Source organism: Halictus rubicundus, chromosome 4 (assembly GCF_050948215.1).
Source record: "Halictus rubicundus isolate RS-2024b chromosome 4, iyHalRubi1_principal, whole genome shotgun sequence".
In the NCBI taxonomy this organism is placed as follows: Eukaryota; Metazoa; Arthropoda; class Insecta; order Hymenoptera; family Halictidae; genus Halictus; species Halictus rubicundus.
The window spans coordinates 17,956,161-17,971,576 of record NC_135152.1 but is presented as its reverse complement, the minus strand read 5'-3'; the positions used below and the strand labels follow the sequence as shown (position 1 = coordinate 17,971,576).

At 39.7% G+C, this 15,416-nt stretch overlaps 1 protein-coding gene across 1 annotated transcript in view; it reads right to left on the bottom strand.

Annotated features, from left to right (window-relative positions):
* The window catches only part of LOC143353697 (alkaline phosphatase), a 414,446-nt gene extending 409,665 nt beyond the window's left edge, over window positions 1-4,781 (bottom strand). The window contains exon 1 of the mRNA XM_076787203.1: window positions 4,532-4,781. Coding sequence (XP_076643318.1) covers window positions 4,532-4,622 — 91 coding nt within the window. The 5' untranslated portion in view covers window positions 4,623-4,781. The remainder of the gene's footprint in view (window positions 1-4,531) is intronic.
* Window positions 4,782-15,416: the final 10,635 nt, after the last annotated feature.

Genomic DNA, 15,416 nt, shown 5'->3' with positions numbered 1-15,416 from the left:
AACTGTAGTGGAATATCGGCGTGGGTCAAAAACCACCCCGGCATAGGCCTAGAACTCGCAGGAGTACGAGGGTGAAAAATATAGTATTCCACGTATTTCCTGTTCCATCTGAATTCAAAAACAATTTTCTCGCGAAATCTCTTGAACAAGATGCAACAATAAATACGCAATTTCCGAATGGACGGACCTGTACTTTCACGACAACAACGATTTATTTCAAAGATATTAAAATATTCAAATGTAACGCGTACTGTTTTTAACGATTCAAAACGTTTCTTTACCTTTGATGTAACAAAATGTGTCACATTTAATTAGCAAGAACGTGGAACCGATTGAAATAATATATCGTACCGTGCACCGAAAGGAAAACATTAAACAAATTCGCGTTAAAATGTTGCCGCATAAACGATACGCTTTTCATTTCGATTCCGCGAAGGTATTTCACGATCTTTGTGTAAAACGATAAACCAACAAATGAAATTTGTAGCTGGCAGAAGATAAGGATTAAAAAATAATAATCTAAGCAATTATTAAAAAATGATTACATCGCGAACCCTTTCTTCTAGCATACAAAGATATTGCAGTTTGCGTAATGTAATAACTAAATCGCTTTAATATAAAGCGTACATGTTCGTTTAGACTGATAAAAAATTTGTTTACTCGAGTAAAATACGAACTTCGTTAGAAACCAATATTCAATTCATTCAATATTTGTTTATACGAAATTTTTAACAATCACGTAGGCTGTAAATACGTGAACGTTCACAGTCCGGCAACCAGCAAATAACTTTGTTACTATTCTGTTAATCGGTAGGATGGCGTTAAAAAGAATTAAACGATCGTTTTAGAACACCCCGGAAATTGCTTTTATTCTCGGCCCGACTCTGATCCATTTCCCGTGATTCCACCGTGATCCTGATCGTTTTCCTATGGAGTTTATTTAAAACCCATTAACTTGGACCTCGATCCTTCTTGCCTTCGTGATCTCGTGGTACAGTGACACGTTTTTGCAATCTCCAATTCGACCACCGATATTCGAATTTCCGTAAGTTCTTCTTTTCAGGTGTCGGTTGAAAAGCATTCCAACAAACCAACACCGTAGCCAGATCAAATTCGCCGTGTATACTACTGCGGTGAAATAAAATCGCAAAAACCTTTTGTAAGTCCACTCGAAAAAAACTGATTCATTGTATCGAATTCAATGACGGTTGCAAAACTTTACTTTGCTTTAGATGGGCTTCAAATTCAAATGGAAGAGAAACAGTCCTGTTTAACATCTGTAAACGTAAACGTACGCAATGATGCTTTGCAGTCGATACTAATATTGCTCAGACTCCAGTGACAAAGCTTTTCAAGTTACAGTGAATTCTCGTTATATGTCAATAACATGGGTCTTGTCAGCGTCATGTATCGTCCCGGAGACATACCATAGCCGTGTTATGTTTACACTCCTCGGCGTCCAAGGCCTCTCGAGCTTCGTGGGCCCTCACGGGGTATACCCCGCGGTAGTGGGGATAATTTCGCGACGTTTATCATTCAAGCCTTGGCGACATATATAGAGAAATCACTGTATTTCCTTATGAAACTGTTACCAACGTATACGTGACATTTCGCCGATTAAAATGAGACCAAACACGATACAATTTGCATCATATTTACCTGTTTAATTGACGTTTGACTGGAACCTCGATTATCCGAACCGACGACTTCTGAATTCTCCAAATACCATGTAACCACTTTCACGTGTAAACAATTCAATCTAAAGCGACTCGTACACAACACGATTTATCGTTTCAATACTGTATCGAAACAGCTATTCTATTAATGCTCCACTGATTCGTTCGGATAATCGAGGTTCTACTATATATGATCCAAATTGCGTCGTGTTGGATGTCATTTTAATCGGAATAACGTGACGAATATGTTCGTCGAATATTCATTAAAGAATAATGAAAAAGCAAAAAGGTGACATCTCGTAGTTGTCACATATATCGGACATTGGTTTATTGCATATAAAAAATTTCGCGACTCTAAACACGTATCATTTGCAAGCGTACTCCGCGAGGGCCTCGATTGATTAATTCTAAACTTTCCTTTGACCGGCACCGCACGTTACTTTGTTCGCATAACTTCCTTCGTGGACTATCGCGATGAAAATACCGCGCGCTCGTCGCAAAACGGCCAACGGAGCGAAAATATTCCCAACAGTATGATTTGATGAGGCGTAATTGAAAGCGTATACGAACGCATGAGCGCAGCTCATTTAGCCAAAAAAAAAAACGAGCATGCAACCCTCGTCGCGAGCGTTCAATTATTGACCAATGAAGCAAAATAAGTATTTATGGGCCGGCCAGTTTCGCTCGACTAAATCTCCTCTGTCCGTTCCCGATTGTTTCCGCCCTCGAAGTTTACTTTCCCGGTTTTATTCGAACGGAACACTATGAAAAACATTGCGCGGGCACCGACGAACGTAAAATAATTTCAGTTCATGTCGTCCGTAATATTAATCCCCGCAATCTGTTAATTCTCGTATTTCCATCCCGTGATATCATAATTTTCAAATTTCAGTAACATGTTTAAACGGAGTCGTTTTCTCTGAATAATTCGAACAATGACGGATGTCCATCGTGCGGCGTATAGGTCACAAAGGAAGGATGAATTCATTAAAAAATTTTATAATTCCTGGATGAAAGAAGAAAATTCCTTAATATATTATTAGACTGCGGATTTTATGCATTTATGACAAAAATGGGTAGGCGTATTTTAAAACAGCAAAAACATTAGAAACATTTTAAAATACTGTCATATGATTTTCGATCTATTAAACATATTAAGAAAGAAAATAAATGTGTATTTCACGCCAGTCTGTTGCAATTCAGGTAGAAAATTTTTATTTTGCATACAGATCCGCAGTCTATATATTATCAACGATAAATTTTTTATGTTTATTTCAACGTAACACAGCCGGACAGTTTCCATTACTGAATGATTTCGATAATGGAGACTTGTTTCTTCTTCCTGTTTTTATTATAATAGTTTCGACAATAAAATCCAGGGAATGGAAATTTCACACGTATTTAACGCAATTAATAAACTCATAGGCCAAATGCACTAATCTGTCTTGCAAGGGATTCGTGTAAATTACACGTACATGTAATGCAATATTATTTTACCAAATACCTCATTGTGTTAAACATTTTCAAACCTACGAGTTCTTTTACGAAGTTACCTTCTGACCTTCAACATTAAATTCGCGAATTTTTTGTGATCTTTTGCAGTAAAAAAACTGTGATAAAATGCGACAAGATTGAAATAAAATCATCCGCTTCGCTTATTCTGGAGAAATAGCGTGTTCTGTTCGTTTTATTAGACGTGAATAATCTCATGTTACATTTGTCATACCTCGCCTCAGTTTCTCATGTTCAAAGAAGTAATTCACAAAATAAATTATTCATCATTTCATCGCGTTTGCCATCGTGTTGACACCATAATGACACCAACGAACAAATTCAGTTGGAAAGATGAAGACGAAAAAAGGATTTACACGTTCGAATAAACTTTCTGTTTCTATACCGTCCTCGACAATACACTTTCTTTAAATCTTCCCTTCCTGATACATAAAAATAAGTGAACAGGCAATGTTTGCAAGGATTCCCTCAAGAAGATTTACAACAGTTATAACCAGACTGCGGATCTTTATGTAAAATAAAAATTGTCCGCATCGATTACAAAGATAAAAACTAAGTAGATTATTTCTTCACCTGCCAAATTTAACAGAAATTTTTCAAATTTTCCTACAATTTCAAATTTTATCTACTCAATTTTGTTGTAAATGCCTAAAGATCCGCAGTCTAGTTATCACCATCGCCTGTTCGTCAGAACAAGAAGTCAACTGTTGTCATTCGCCAGCACATCGATGAAAGCTCGACGGCCACGGCCATCGTTCACGGGAACGAAAGATGAAGACGAAAAAAGGATTTACACGTTCGAGTAAACTTTCTGTTTCTATACCGCGTCCTCGACAATACACTTTCTTTAAATCTTCCCTTCCTGATACATAAAAATAAGTGAACAGGCAATGTTTGCAAGGATTCCCTCAAGAAGATTTACAACAGTTATAACCAGACTGCGGATCTTTATGTAAAATAAAAATTGTCCGCATCGATTACAAAGATAAAAACTAAGTAGATTATTTCTTCACCTGCCAATTGTAACAGAAATTTTTCAAATTTTATCTACTCAATTTTGTTGTAAATGCCTAAAGATCCGCAGTCTAGTCATGACCATCGCCTGTTCGTCAGAACAAGAAGTCAACTGTTGTCATTCGCCAGCACATCGATGAAAGCTCGACGGCCACGGGCATCGTTCACGGGAACGTGTTGAGGAACGCTTCATACATTTTTCGAGGCCGCTGCGTACCGCCATAAAGGGACCGCCGAACACCGTCCCGGCGTAAAAATAAATTTCTCACGGGCGGAAAATTCACGATTGCGTCTCGCAGGCTAAGCTAAGATGAATGAACGACTATTACCTTGTTCGCCAGCTCGCACGAGGACAATCCCATGAATCGCCAGCAGGAGGACGGTGAGCCCGAGGACACTGTGCCGTATATAGCGCCGCATCTCCGAAAACGAGAAGGGCTAGTCCCTACGTGCTGTCTGGACGGCCCCTCATACCCCCTTTCAGCGAATGTCCGCGTGCCGATCGACCGTCACCCGTGGAAAAAGCAGCGGCGACCCGTCGATACCGTTGACTGCCCACGATCTGCCGGCGTATAATACTCTGTCGCGAACACCACTCGGACCGATAACCGTGGCTGCTCCGATCCCTCCGCCGCGGCGACATTAACCGATTTCACGCTGGAATGCCGGCAAGATCCGCCTCAATTTGCAGACGCGAAAAGGGATCGTGGATCCTCGCTTGGTTTCACGCCGTTATGATCGTCGATTCGAATCGGGGCGTGCGTCGGGCCCAGCGAACCGAACATCTTGCGCGAATCGATCATCTTTCCCACCGGAATTCGTTGTATCGGTTTCAACGCACGCACACAAACACACACCGTCACGGCATCAGAGTTCGCGAGGCTCGAAATCGGCAGAACGAACCGTTTAATTATATCCCGAACGGTGCCAGACGAAACGGCACCTTCTTCTTCTTCTTCTTCTCCGTCTGTCAATTTCCCAATGAAAAAATCGCGTGACTCACTCGCGACAGTTCACTGTACCATTTTGGGTCCCGCGACGCCGCGGAGTACCCTAAAATTTTAGCAATCCTTGTGCCATTGAAGGTGTCTCCTTTCTCTTTCTCTTTCTTTCTCTCTCTCTCTCTGTCACTGCCTGGCCACCCGGATGGGAAGCGATCCACCGTCTATTTACCGAAAATCTGCCGGCGGTAAACAGGGGATCGTTTTTCGCGAAGCGGGCCGAGCCTCAAGGACGATTCTCGGCTTCGACGACCACCGATGTCAACACTCGCGGCCCACGGAGGTGGGAAACGCCGGACGAGCTCGTAGCTCGTGTCACGAAAGTCGCGGGAAAACGGACGGGATCACTGACAAACTGCACCAAACGAGTCGGATAACTTGTTGACTGTCGCGTCGCACCGCGCATCCCTGGGTGTCTCTCCGGCACAACTGTTTCTGCGTAACAAGACCAGTCGTACTCTTTCACCGAAAGAGAGGAAGAGAGAAAGAGCGAGTGGGACCGCGAAGGAACAACCCTCCCGGAAGCTCCACCAAGATCGAGGATCGACACGCGATGGAGGACCGTTGCACTTGATCGGACGTGTAACAACGAACACTTTGGACACTTGTTTTTTCAACACCTTGTGTCTCGATCGTTCCGAGGAGCTATCAATTTTTGATAGATCGCCGCTCGACGATCATCGAGAGAGAGGGAGAGAGCTTATCATCCCTCGTCACCGGGGAACGTCATCGCGAGAGACGCGCGGCGAAGAAGAACGACCGGAAACGTAGCGAACGAAAGGGTAGAGGAACAGAGAGGATCGTAAAGGGAAGAGAGAGAGAGCAGGAGAGAGCGGCTGCACGCGCGAAAACGAGGAAAGCTCGCGCGGACGAGTGCAAGCGCAATGCCACGATGCGATTCGGTAAACTCACCGGGTGCTTCCTCGAAACGCGGAGCCGAGCAGAGACGGCGGTAGCCGCGCGAACCCGAATGAACGGATCATGAGACTCAGCTGCCGTTAGGCGCCTCTATCCAGCCACCACCATCGGCGGAACGCCTGTCCGGTTGCGCCGTGGCACACTGATCCGTGGCACACTGATACCACCGTCAACCCCGTTTCCCGTCCCTATTCGTTCGGAGGACACGTGATCCCTTTTTCCACCCTTCGACTTTATTTGTTTCCCCCGTTTAACCCTTATGCCAATAACGACGATCCTCGATGTTCTCCTACGCTCCCGGAAAATAAGAAGATAGCACACGCGTGGAAATCTTTAATCTTTCTTGCATCGCGGTAACGTCAAGGTCAAAATGACAGGGCACCCGATTAATTTTTACATTTTTATTCAGCGGATGACAGAAATGAAATTTCTTGAACATAGGGTGGAGCTAATAGTCTGGCGGAATATCTTTGTTTACTTATGGCATCTAAAATTTGCAATATAGGTAACTGTAAGTGGTGTGGAGGATACTGAAAGAAACAACGTTGATCGTTTTGAAGCATTCGTTTGAGTCGCAAAACCCATTTCTGCTTTGCCACGTAAGAAGTAAAAAGAATAGATTGTTTTGTTTTTATTCTGTACACTAAATTACGCCTGACAATGTGTCAGGTAAATATTCTGAGATTGTATGGTCCTTCATTTTGTCCTCTAACTTGGTAATAAATAATGGTGTCAATAAGGAAACCTATGTAGAAATAAAGTATGACGGTTATAGTTTACGCAAGAAAAAAAGTATCTCTAGGTTGTTGCTACTACATGTTATATAGGTGTATGTATAGTACCCAGGGCTAAGAAGAGAAAGCATAATCGGGTACCTCGGGTGTGCCACACCCGTGCTGCACGGGTGCAGACCCTGATTGTAATGTTATAACTAAAAACGTGCGTATATACAGGGTGTTTCCGAAGTCGTGCTGGCAAGAAAAAAAGAATAACATTGTTTCGTTTAACGCTTCGTTTTCCAACAAATCGAATTTGAAAGTTGAGTGAACACGCGTGAGATTAAATAGTAAACCGACTGACGCGTCTGACCATGATCTACCTTTTCCACTTAGTGTATGTAAGTGCTAAGGCACGCGGACTTGGCGTATGGTATACAACACGGTAGTGGGGATAATTCCGCGACGTTTATCGTTCAGGCCTTGGCGACATATATAGAGTAATTATTGTCTTGAATTTTTTTATGCAAAATCAAACCAAACACGACACAATTTGGATCATATTAAAATATATACAGTATTCCAACTTTACGCAAACCAGAGAAATGCATAATTCACAACTAGACCGTGGAATTTAATGTGAAATAAAAATGTTCTGCGCTAACTGGAATAATCGGGAGTTAAATAAAAATGTATTTCTTCTTTCAACAGTTTTAACAAACGGAAAACAATGTAACAATATTGTTCATTTCTATTCGTACCTCCACTGCTCTTTACTTCACTTATGCGTTCTAGCTATAAATGCATGAAATCCGCAGTCTATTCATAGCCTACAAAATGTATCACATTTTAGCTACCGAGAGGCGCCGTAGGCCAATATTTCAATTTTTATGAAACGACATTTGCCACGAGGCAAAATTTTTGTATTTAAATCCTTGCGTCAAAGGGGGATTGCATTTGCTTTTCATTAATTTGAGATGGCTAGAAATGATAATATGCAATTGTGCAATAATTTTCGTGAATTGGTATACGTTAACACATTGGTATATGGAGTCAGCCAGATTAGCAATCCGTCACACTATGTGTGGTATTGAGTAGGTAACGGCTGACGTGTCTGTTCATGACTTGCCACTTCTACTTCGCGTTCGTTGTACATATAGAGGAAAGTGACCAAATGACTGTTGCGAACTTCATTAACTTCTTGAATTAGGGGCTCAAATGGATACCTACGTCGTTAACAGTTACTTTATATTACTTACGTAAAATGTTACAAAATAATAGTCGTTGGTAATCGATTTTGATTAAAAACTAAGCTAGATTTGGAAAACGTATTATTTATTTTAGTAGAAACAAAATATAATGTAAAGAAATAAAATGGTATGTATATACATATTAAAACAAAAAATTATGAAAACATTTTCGGCCGTTACGATCATATATAACGGTGAGTGCGAAAATTATTTCACTTTCAAAATGAAATTTTGAAAACATTATCAGCAAAATAAGTAACAAGAAGAAGCACTCGTTTGAAAGGCAAAGTCAAACAAAGCTACTAATTAATATTTTAAATACAATATTTCTCGTGATATCAAGGTGCATAATGTTAATGTTCATAAATTACTTTAATTCATTTCGATGTAAAGAAGTCATGCATTAACTTACTGCATGCAACCGCATGACTCAAAAGACATTTGATCATTGGTGCTAAAACGTCTGACTTTAGTCACGCGGCCTGATGAATAATTCAAGCACACGAACGCCTCAAAAAATGAAATTAGACATTTCGGAAACATTGTGCAAACAAGTTTACGTTTAATGTATACAAATCAATTAAAAAAAAAAAGGCAAATCAAATCGCGCGTTTTCATTAACTTTTCCAATAAGCTCAACAAGCGTTAAGTTTTGTTTTCACGTTGAAACCGCGGCGACAATCAAATCCGCACCGCCACGGTCATAAATCAAAATGGAGCCGAACGAGCGTTAGCGTTGGCCCGGGTGTAACAGAACGCGGCCGTCTAGCGTTACAAGCCTGATCCGCACTTGTATTAAACTGAACCGAACAAACCGTACGCGTGATCGTCACGCTCCATCAGCTGCTATTGCCAGGGGTAATGAGCCGAGCACGTGATCGTGGATGCAGCCCGAAAACCGTAAAATAACGTCACCACTGACGGTCCTCTGATTTAATTCAATACCCCTAACTAATTCCGTTTACAATCTGGGTAATTGGCCTCGTTCGTTCTAATATTATACAACGCTTGAACTAATAAGACACTTTACATATTCATACATTTCGTACATTTAAAGCTAGGAAACGTAGGGTAATTGTTTCGGCAGTCATTTAAGGCCAGTAATCAAATATCTTAAGTGTTATTATTAGACTGCAGATGTTTATGCAATTTTTAAGAAAGTCGAATGAAATAATATCCTATTTTTGATGGGAGCAGCCTTTGTAGATCCAAAACGACTAAAAATCGTACTGAATTCTATCAAATTTTATATGCCAGCATTTTTTCAACATTTTCATACGCCATAAACGCATAAAGATACGCAGTCTAGTTATTATCGTTAACACACTATTTCCTAAATTTTGTATATGATGAGGCGAAGCTATGCATTGGAAGAGAGGAATAGGTTGACCATAGTGATCATTCAAATCTATAGGAGTTCGTTTGTATAATAACCTAACCATTTTTTATCTCATAAACTGTCGAAACTTGACGGCCCCGAATGGGAATACCATCTTCACTCTTCAGGCATACCAATACAGTCTTTACTCAATATATGTCCCAAATATCTAGCCGATAAAAGTCCTAGAACTATCCCCACTACCGCGGGGAATACCCCGTGAGGGGGGCCAAGAAGCTCCAGAGTAAGTATCATCGGAATTATAACATATTTGGTATTATTTTCATTAGAAAAATGTCACGAATATGTTGGTGAAAGTCCCATAAAAAAATAGGTGGTGTATCAAAGAATAGTATGTTCCAGCTGATATATGTCCTTGGGTAGACCTGTGTTGTGGACATATATCGAGAAAACACTGTATCTCGCGTTTTGGCGTAGCTTCAACATCGGAGTTATTATAAAAATAATATCCGATAAACCTGTTCGTATATGTTCGAACAACTGTCAAAGGTGAATACCGTGAATAAATAATTGTAGAAAGTGTCGCCGATAAAGGGGACGCCGGGAGATTCGGTGCTCCTCACTGCGAGCAGTGTGTCGTAAATTTGGTATAAAATTTATGCGACAAAATTGTAGGTTGATATAGGGTGCGCAATACGCGGAGATACCAGGGCGTTATGATGCATGGACACGGCGGAGAATTAATGCAATAAAATATCAACGACGCGCATCCCCGGAAACTACACGCGTGTGTCTAGTGACACCGTCGCAATTCCTGCTGGCGTAATCGCGTCGGCCCCGTGCGAATCGTGTCTCCTTTGTTTTTGTTTTCTCGTTCTCATCGGTTTGCTCAAACCGATGAATTCCCGATAAACGTCGGCACGCGTTTGCCGAGTCCAGACAAAGCTCAGGGGATACACAAAAGCTTAAAGCTTTCTACGTTTATCCGCACGGGAACGGATCACTTTTATATAAATGTTTTTCCGGAAACTTATAACCGACCTGTTTCGAAATTTAGCATCTATCTGAGAACATGCTTCGATTAGCTGATTAAATATTTAAATATTTGGAAATACTGTCAATCGATCGACCATTTGTTATTCTACGCTTAGAATTCAATTCTAATTGTGAAATAAATCTTTCGTCGAAATTACTATGTTTTCTCTGAGAATCAATACCTTTGTTAACCCCTTGCCGTATAATTTGATTCGTGCTTACATAATTTCTTCGAAAAAAAGAAAAGAAAATTTACATGTATTCTTGCATCCAAGATTTTAAAGTATTTCTACACAGATTTAATGCTTGTCTCACCTATCAAAAATGTTTACCAAAATATGATTAAGCTTCTACAAATAATTTACCAAAATATTCAGCTTCTAAAAATAGTTTCTGTGTTCGTCAACATGTTCTTAGAAAACTGAGTTTGCACTACTTAGAAAAAGACAACTATTCTAAAAATTTAATAAACATAAGCATGAAATCATATTAAGAAATCGATAAAGCAGCCTTGAAAAATAAAATTTCAATTGTGCATCAATTTTTCGACCATTTTCAAATAAAAGAGTTGCTCACTCTGTTAAGTTTGTTCAATTTAATACGTGCTTCGCCATACTGTTTGAGCCTCTTTCTAATAGCGGCATATTTTCGAACAAACATCGCAGATTTTCGAAAGCGTCCGCACGTTTTCGTTGATATTTATGCGACCATAATCCAAAGGAGCTAAAAATTTTCCCGGGTCCCGATATTACGGTGGCGGGGGTTTTGCATAATGGGGTTACGCGTTTTCGAAATTTATGAATGAACCCGATTACGATACGTGTTTAGCACAGCGAATACCGGTGTCGCGTTATTTATAAGCAGAAAAAGAATGAGCGGTGCACGCACACCGGATGCAATTTGGTCGCGTTAAATTCAGCACCGGGCACTTCCTGCAGTTTGCCGCGCTGATATTCAGCCTAAAGCATTTCATGTTTATACAGTGTGTCCGTAAACGCAACGAGGGAATCGCAAAATCGTCGGAACTATCCAGTATATACGGCGCGCCACAATTGTCCGGCGAAATTTCATCAATATGTTCTCGTAGTAGAAATAGAGCGAAAAAATATTATATAAACACCGGTCGTTTCAAACTTTATTAAAATGTCGAAGCGGAAGCTCCGGATTTGATCAAACCAAAACTAATGGATCGATATAAAGAATGAATAATATTTTCGCTTAAGCCGAATCGAAGTCGATAGCAATTAATAATAGGTGCTACTGAAACGGTCTAATAATTTTACATGGAATGTTATAGATAGATGACCGTATCGATTTCCATTTCTCGCCTAGATTACATTAATAGCAGAAGTACTCCGACTACAGTCTATAAAATATTATAATTTATTATTAGTATTTTACCCTCCCCTTTTTATCGTTTCTTTTCTTCAGGTTAAATAGTGTTATTTAAACTCATAAAGTATACCGATTATATACATATGTCATCGTGTTTGTTTTTTATAAAATACTGTAAATAATATTCTTCAATAAACAATTTTTCAGGAGAACATATTGAAATTAGGAATGCATTGTTATACATAACCGAAATGAATAAAGAAATTATTACCGAACTAAATGAAAATTTTTTCTATCTACATTTTATAATTGCAAATATATTGAATGGAAAATGAACACTTCGTTTTTTACATTTTATTTTACAATTGCTGAAATCGAATACGTTAATAGAATTGGAAAAAGCAAAAGCAAAGCTTGTTATTGACTTGTATGTGTATTTTTCTTTCTCACTACCAATTATCGATTTATAATGTGAACCCAGTATAACAATGATCCATAAAATCTTAGACCACCATGTACAGACTACATGTCGGCGAAATATACTTATCCCTATCAGGATGCCGTGATAATAATCTAAAAACAGAAATCACCGTCGAGCACATCCCTTAATTAAATATTAGTGAACATTGGCCAGAATTTAATTGGATATTGAAATGAACACGCGTCGATTTATTATGAACACATTTCGGTAACAATACACAGCTCTCCGCAGGTCATAAATTCCAATTTGAAATGTACAATATTTAACCCGCGCTACGTTATTTACTTCGTCTACTTAACCGGCATTATGGTATTATCTGCCATCCAATTATAGGGTGCATTCGTAGAATTTATTGCCTCGTTTGTTTCTCAACAAAAACCCGCGTCTAAGGAATAAATCTACCTCTAGGGTTTAACCCCACATCCCACAGCTATCCAGGATATTACTGAGGAAACTTGTTTCTATCCACATGCATATTTAATAGCCTATTTCTTTCCGTGTACTGTCTCCTTTTCAGTTGCCTCCCTTTATATCGAATAATTGTTGAACCGTTTCAGTTTATATATACAGCGAAAATTAGCAACCAATAAGTTCCATAACACAAGCTAAAAAAGTTAAAGTTAAGCTAAAAAATATCAAGTCCATATTTGTCTGGATTAATATTCTTATCGAATCACAGCATAGTAATCTTATCCTCTGTGTTAACCCTTCACCGGCATACTCGGTTGCTGAGTTCAGAATTTTTTATTTTCATTGCTAACAGGTTTAAACGTCTAGCTAAAGTAACAGTTGCCGTTAAATTGGAGAGTATAATAAGTACCTCAGGATTTTCTCAGATTTTAAAAAATCTTATAACAATAAAAAATCAAACTATACAAATTATAATAATTATAGTTAAATTATAATAGTGGCAATATAATTAAAAAGACGTAAAATAACATTTTTTCTAAAAATCCATCTATATCCTGTACTATTCGCTATTTCTGCCACTATTTACGAACTACCCGGTATATGCTCGTTCGTGTATTTCAAACATTAATACTACTACAGATTAGGATCCGAAATTAGCTCGTAAACGCATGTCAGTGTTCCAAACGCGGCAAGGACTCGCGCCACTGTCACGAGGCAACTCGACGACAGCGTTTTAGTGTCTTCGTACGTTCCAGATAATTCAGTCAATTCGTTCCACAGTCCGTGCGTTACTTTCCAGAACAATTTCATACGAATTGAACTGTAAAGTAATTGTAAAAGGAATGCTATTGTTTGATCGGCGCCGAATGTAGAAAAGAACAACGAAGGTCTAGAGGCAGTGCGGAAAGTTCTAGGGCCTTTAAGGGTCAGGCATTTCGGACATATATAGAGTACACACTGTACGTAGCCTTGCGTTCCCATACTATAAAACAATTCTGAAATATTATACTAACCTTCTTACTGTTCTAGGCTTTCGAAAAATCTACAAAAATTCAGGAATAGCGATCGTTAATATGTATTGGTAAAATGTCGTTGAAGGTCATAAATGACTTCGGCACAGGCCTAGAACTCGCAGGAGTCTGAGGATTGAATGGCTGACTGCTCGACCAATTACGCCGCTTGAAATTTTAAAAGATTTCTCCGTTCTTTTTCCGTTTGTTCTTTTTCTCTACCACCCACGGGAATTATTGCACATCTCGACACACCTGTGCTATCGGCCGGATGAAAAGATATAAAGCCATCAAACGGTCAGTTGCATGTTTGTTCATTTTTTTTTTTTTTTCGCAAAGTTCCGCACACAAATCCAAGCCAGGCCTTGACAAGTGATAACTTTTAACTAGAGGATCGCGTATGCATAACGCAACCGGTTCCTCCGCATCCGTCTATTCGCATCTGTTCGAAATCGATATCTCGAGGGAACGGTCGTGGAAATTAACACGCGGATTGACAGTTGTTACGACGAATCTCGATCGTATTCGTACGATAGTTTCGTGCGTTTCAAGAACGCACGCGGGGCCCCGTGTTTGTGTACACAGAACCAGTGCCGTCGGGTTTTTTTCCGTTCCCCGCCGATGAAAATATTTACCAGAACAGTTGTGGTCATGCAACATTCGACAGGACAGCGTTATCGGGGAAAAACAAAGTGCCAGGTGAACGGGCGATACCCTTGATCCACGGATTACTTTTTACACTTGTTTCGTTCCAAGGATCGCGTCAACCACTTGTGCGTGAATTACGAGATCGACAGGTTTCGCAGTGCGTTGAAATCCGCAATTCCGTTGTTGACTACTGGACTGTGGACTTCGTGCATTTATGACAAAAACGAGCACAGTGATTTCTCTATATATGTCGTCAAGGCCTGGATGATAAACGTCGCGGAATTATCCCCACTACCGCGGGGTATACCCCGTGAGGGCCCACGAAGCTCGAGAAGCCTCAACGAGTGTAAAAATAACACAGCTAGGGTATGTCTCCTGGATGATACATGTCGCTGGCAAGATCCGTGTTGTTGACATATACCGAGAATTCACTCTGCTTTGTACAATTTACGCATATCACTTTTTAGTTTGCATAAAGATCCGTAGTCTATTTGATTACTACAACAACTTGGGCATTTTGTTTTATTGAGAAAAAAGTGTTGATGTCTAGCAGAGGGAATAAGAAAGTTAAGAAAATGGCCAATAAGAAATGCCCAATGACAAGTCAATGATATTTTCGTCAGAGGTCATTTGTGGTGGTTTTAAGACGAAAGACTATTCGAGACTTGTGAAACATGTAGAATCTAAAAGATTGTAATGTGTAATTTAAAAAAATTTATATGATATTCATATGAATTTATATGAGATCACGAATATGATTCTCGTAAGGATTTGATTTGTAAAGGAAGTTTATCTATGCGCACAGTCGTGGTCCTCCAGAATGGTTTCTTGGTAAATGCTACCTTGTTTTTACCTTCCCCTCGCAAACTAAAACTCCGTTTCCAATTGTGAACGTCAATGAACATTCCCAAGTTAATAGATAGAGGAGGTAAGACGAATGAAATGAGATAGTTTCTTGATTGCACTCGCAAAATACTTTGTATTCAAGGAACACACGGATCTTCGGAATTCAACGAAGTTAAACATTACCTAGAACACAAATCGAAATAAATGTGGAACGAATTCTCACT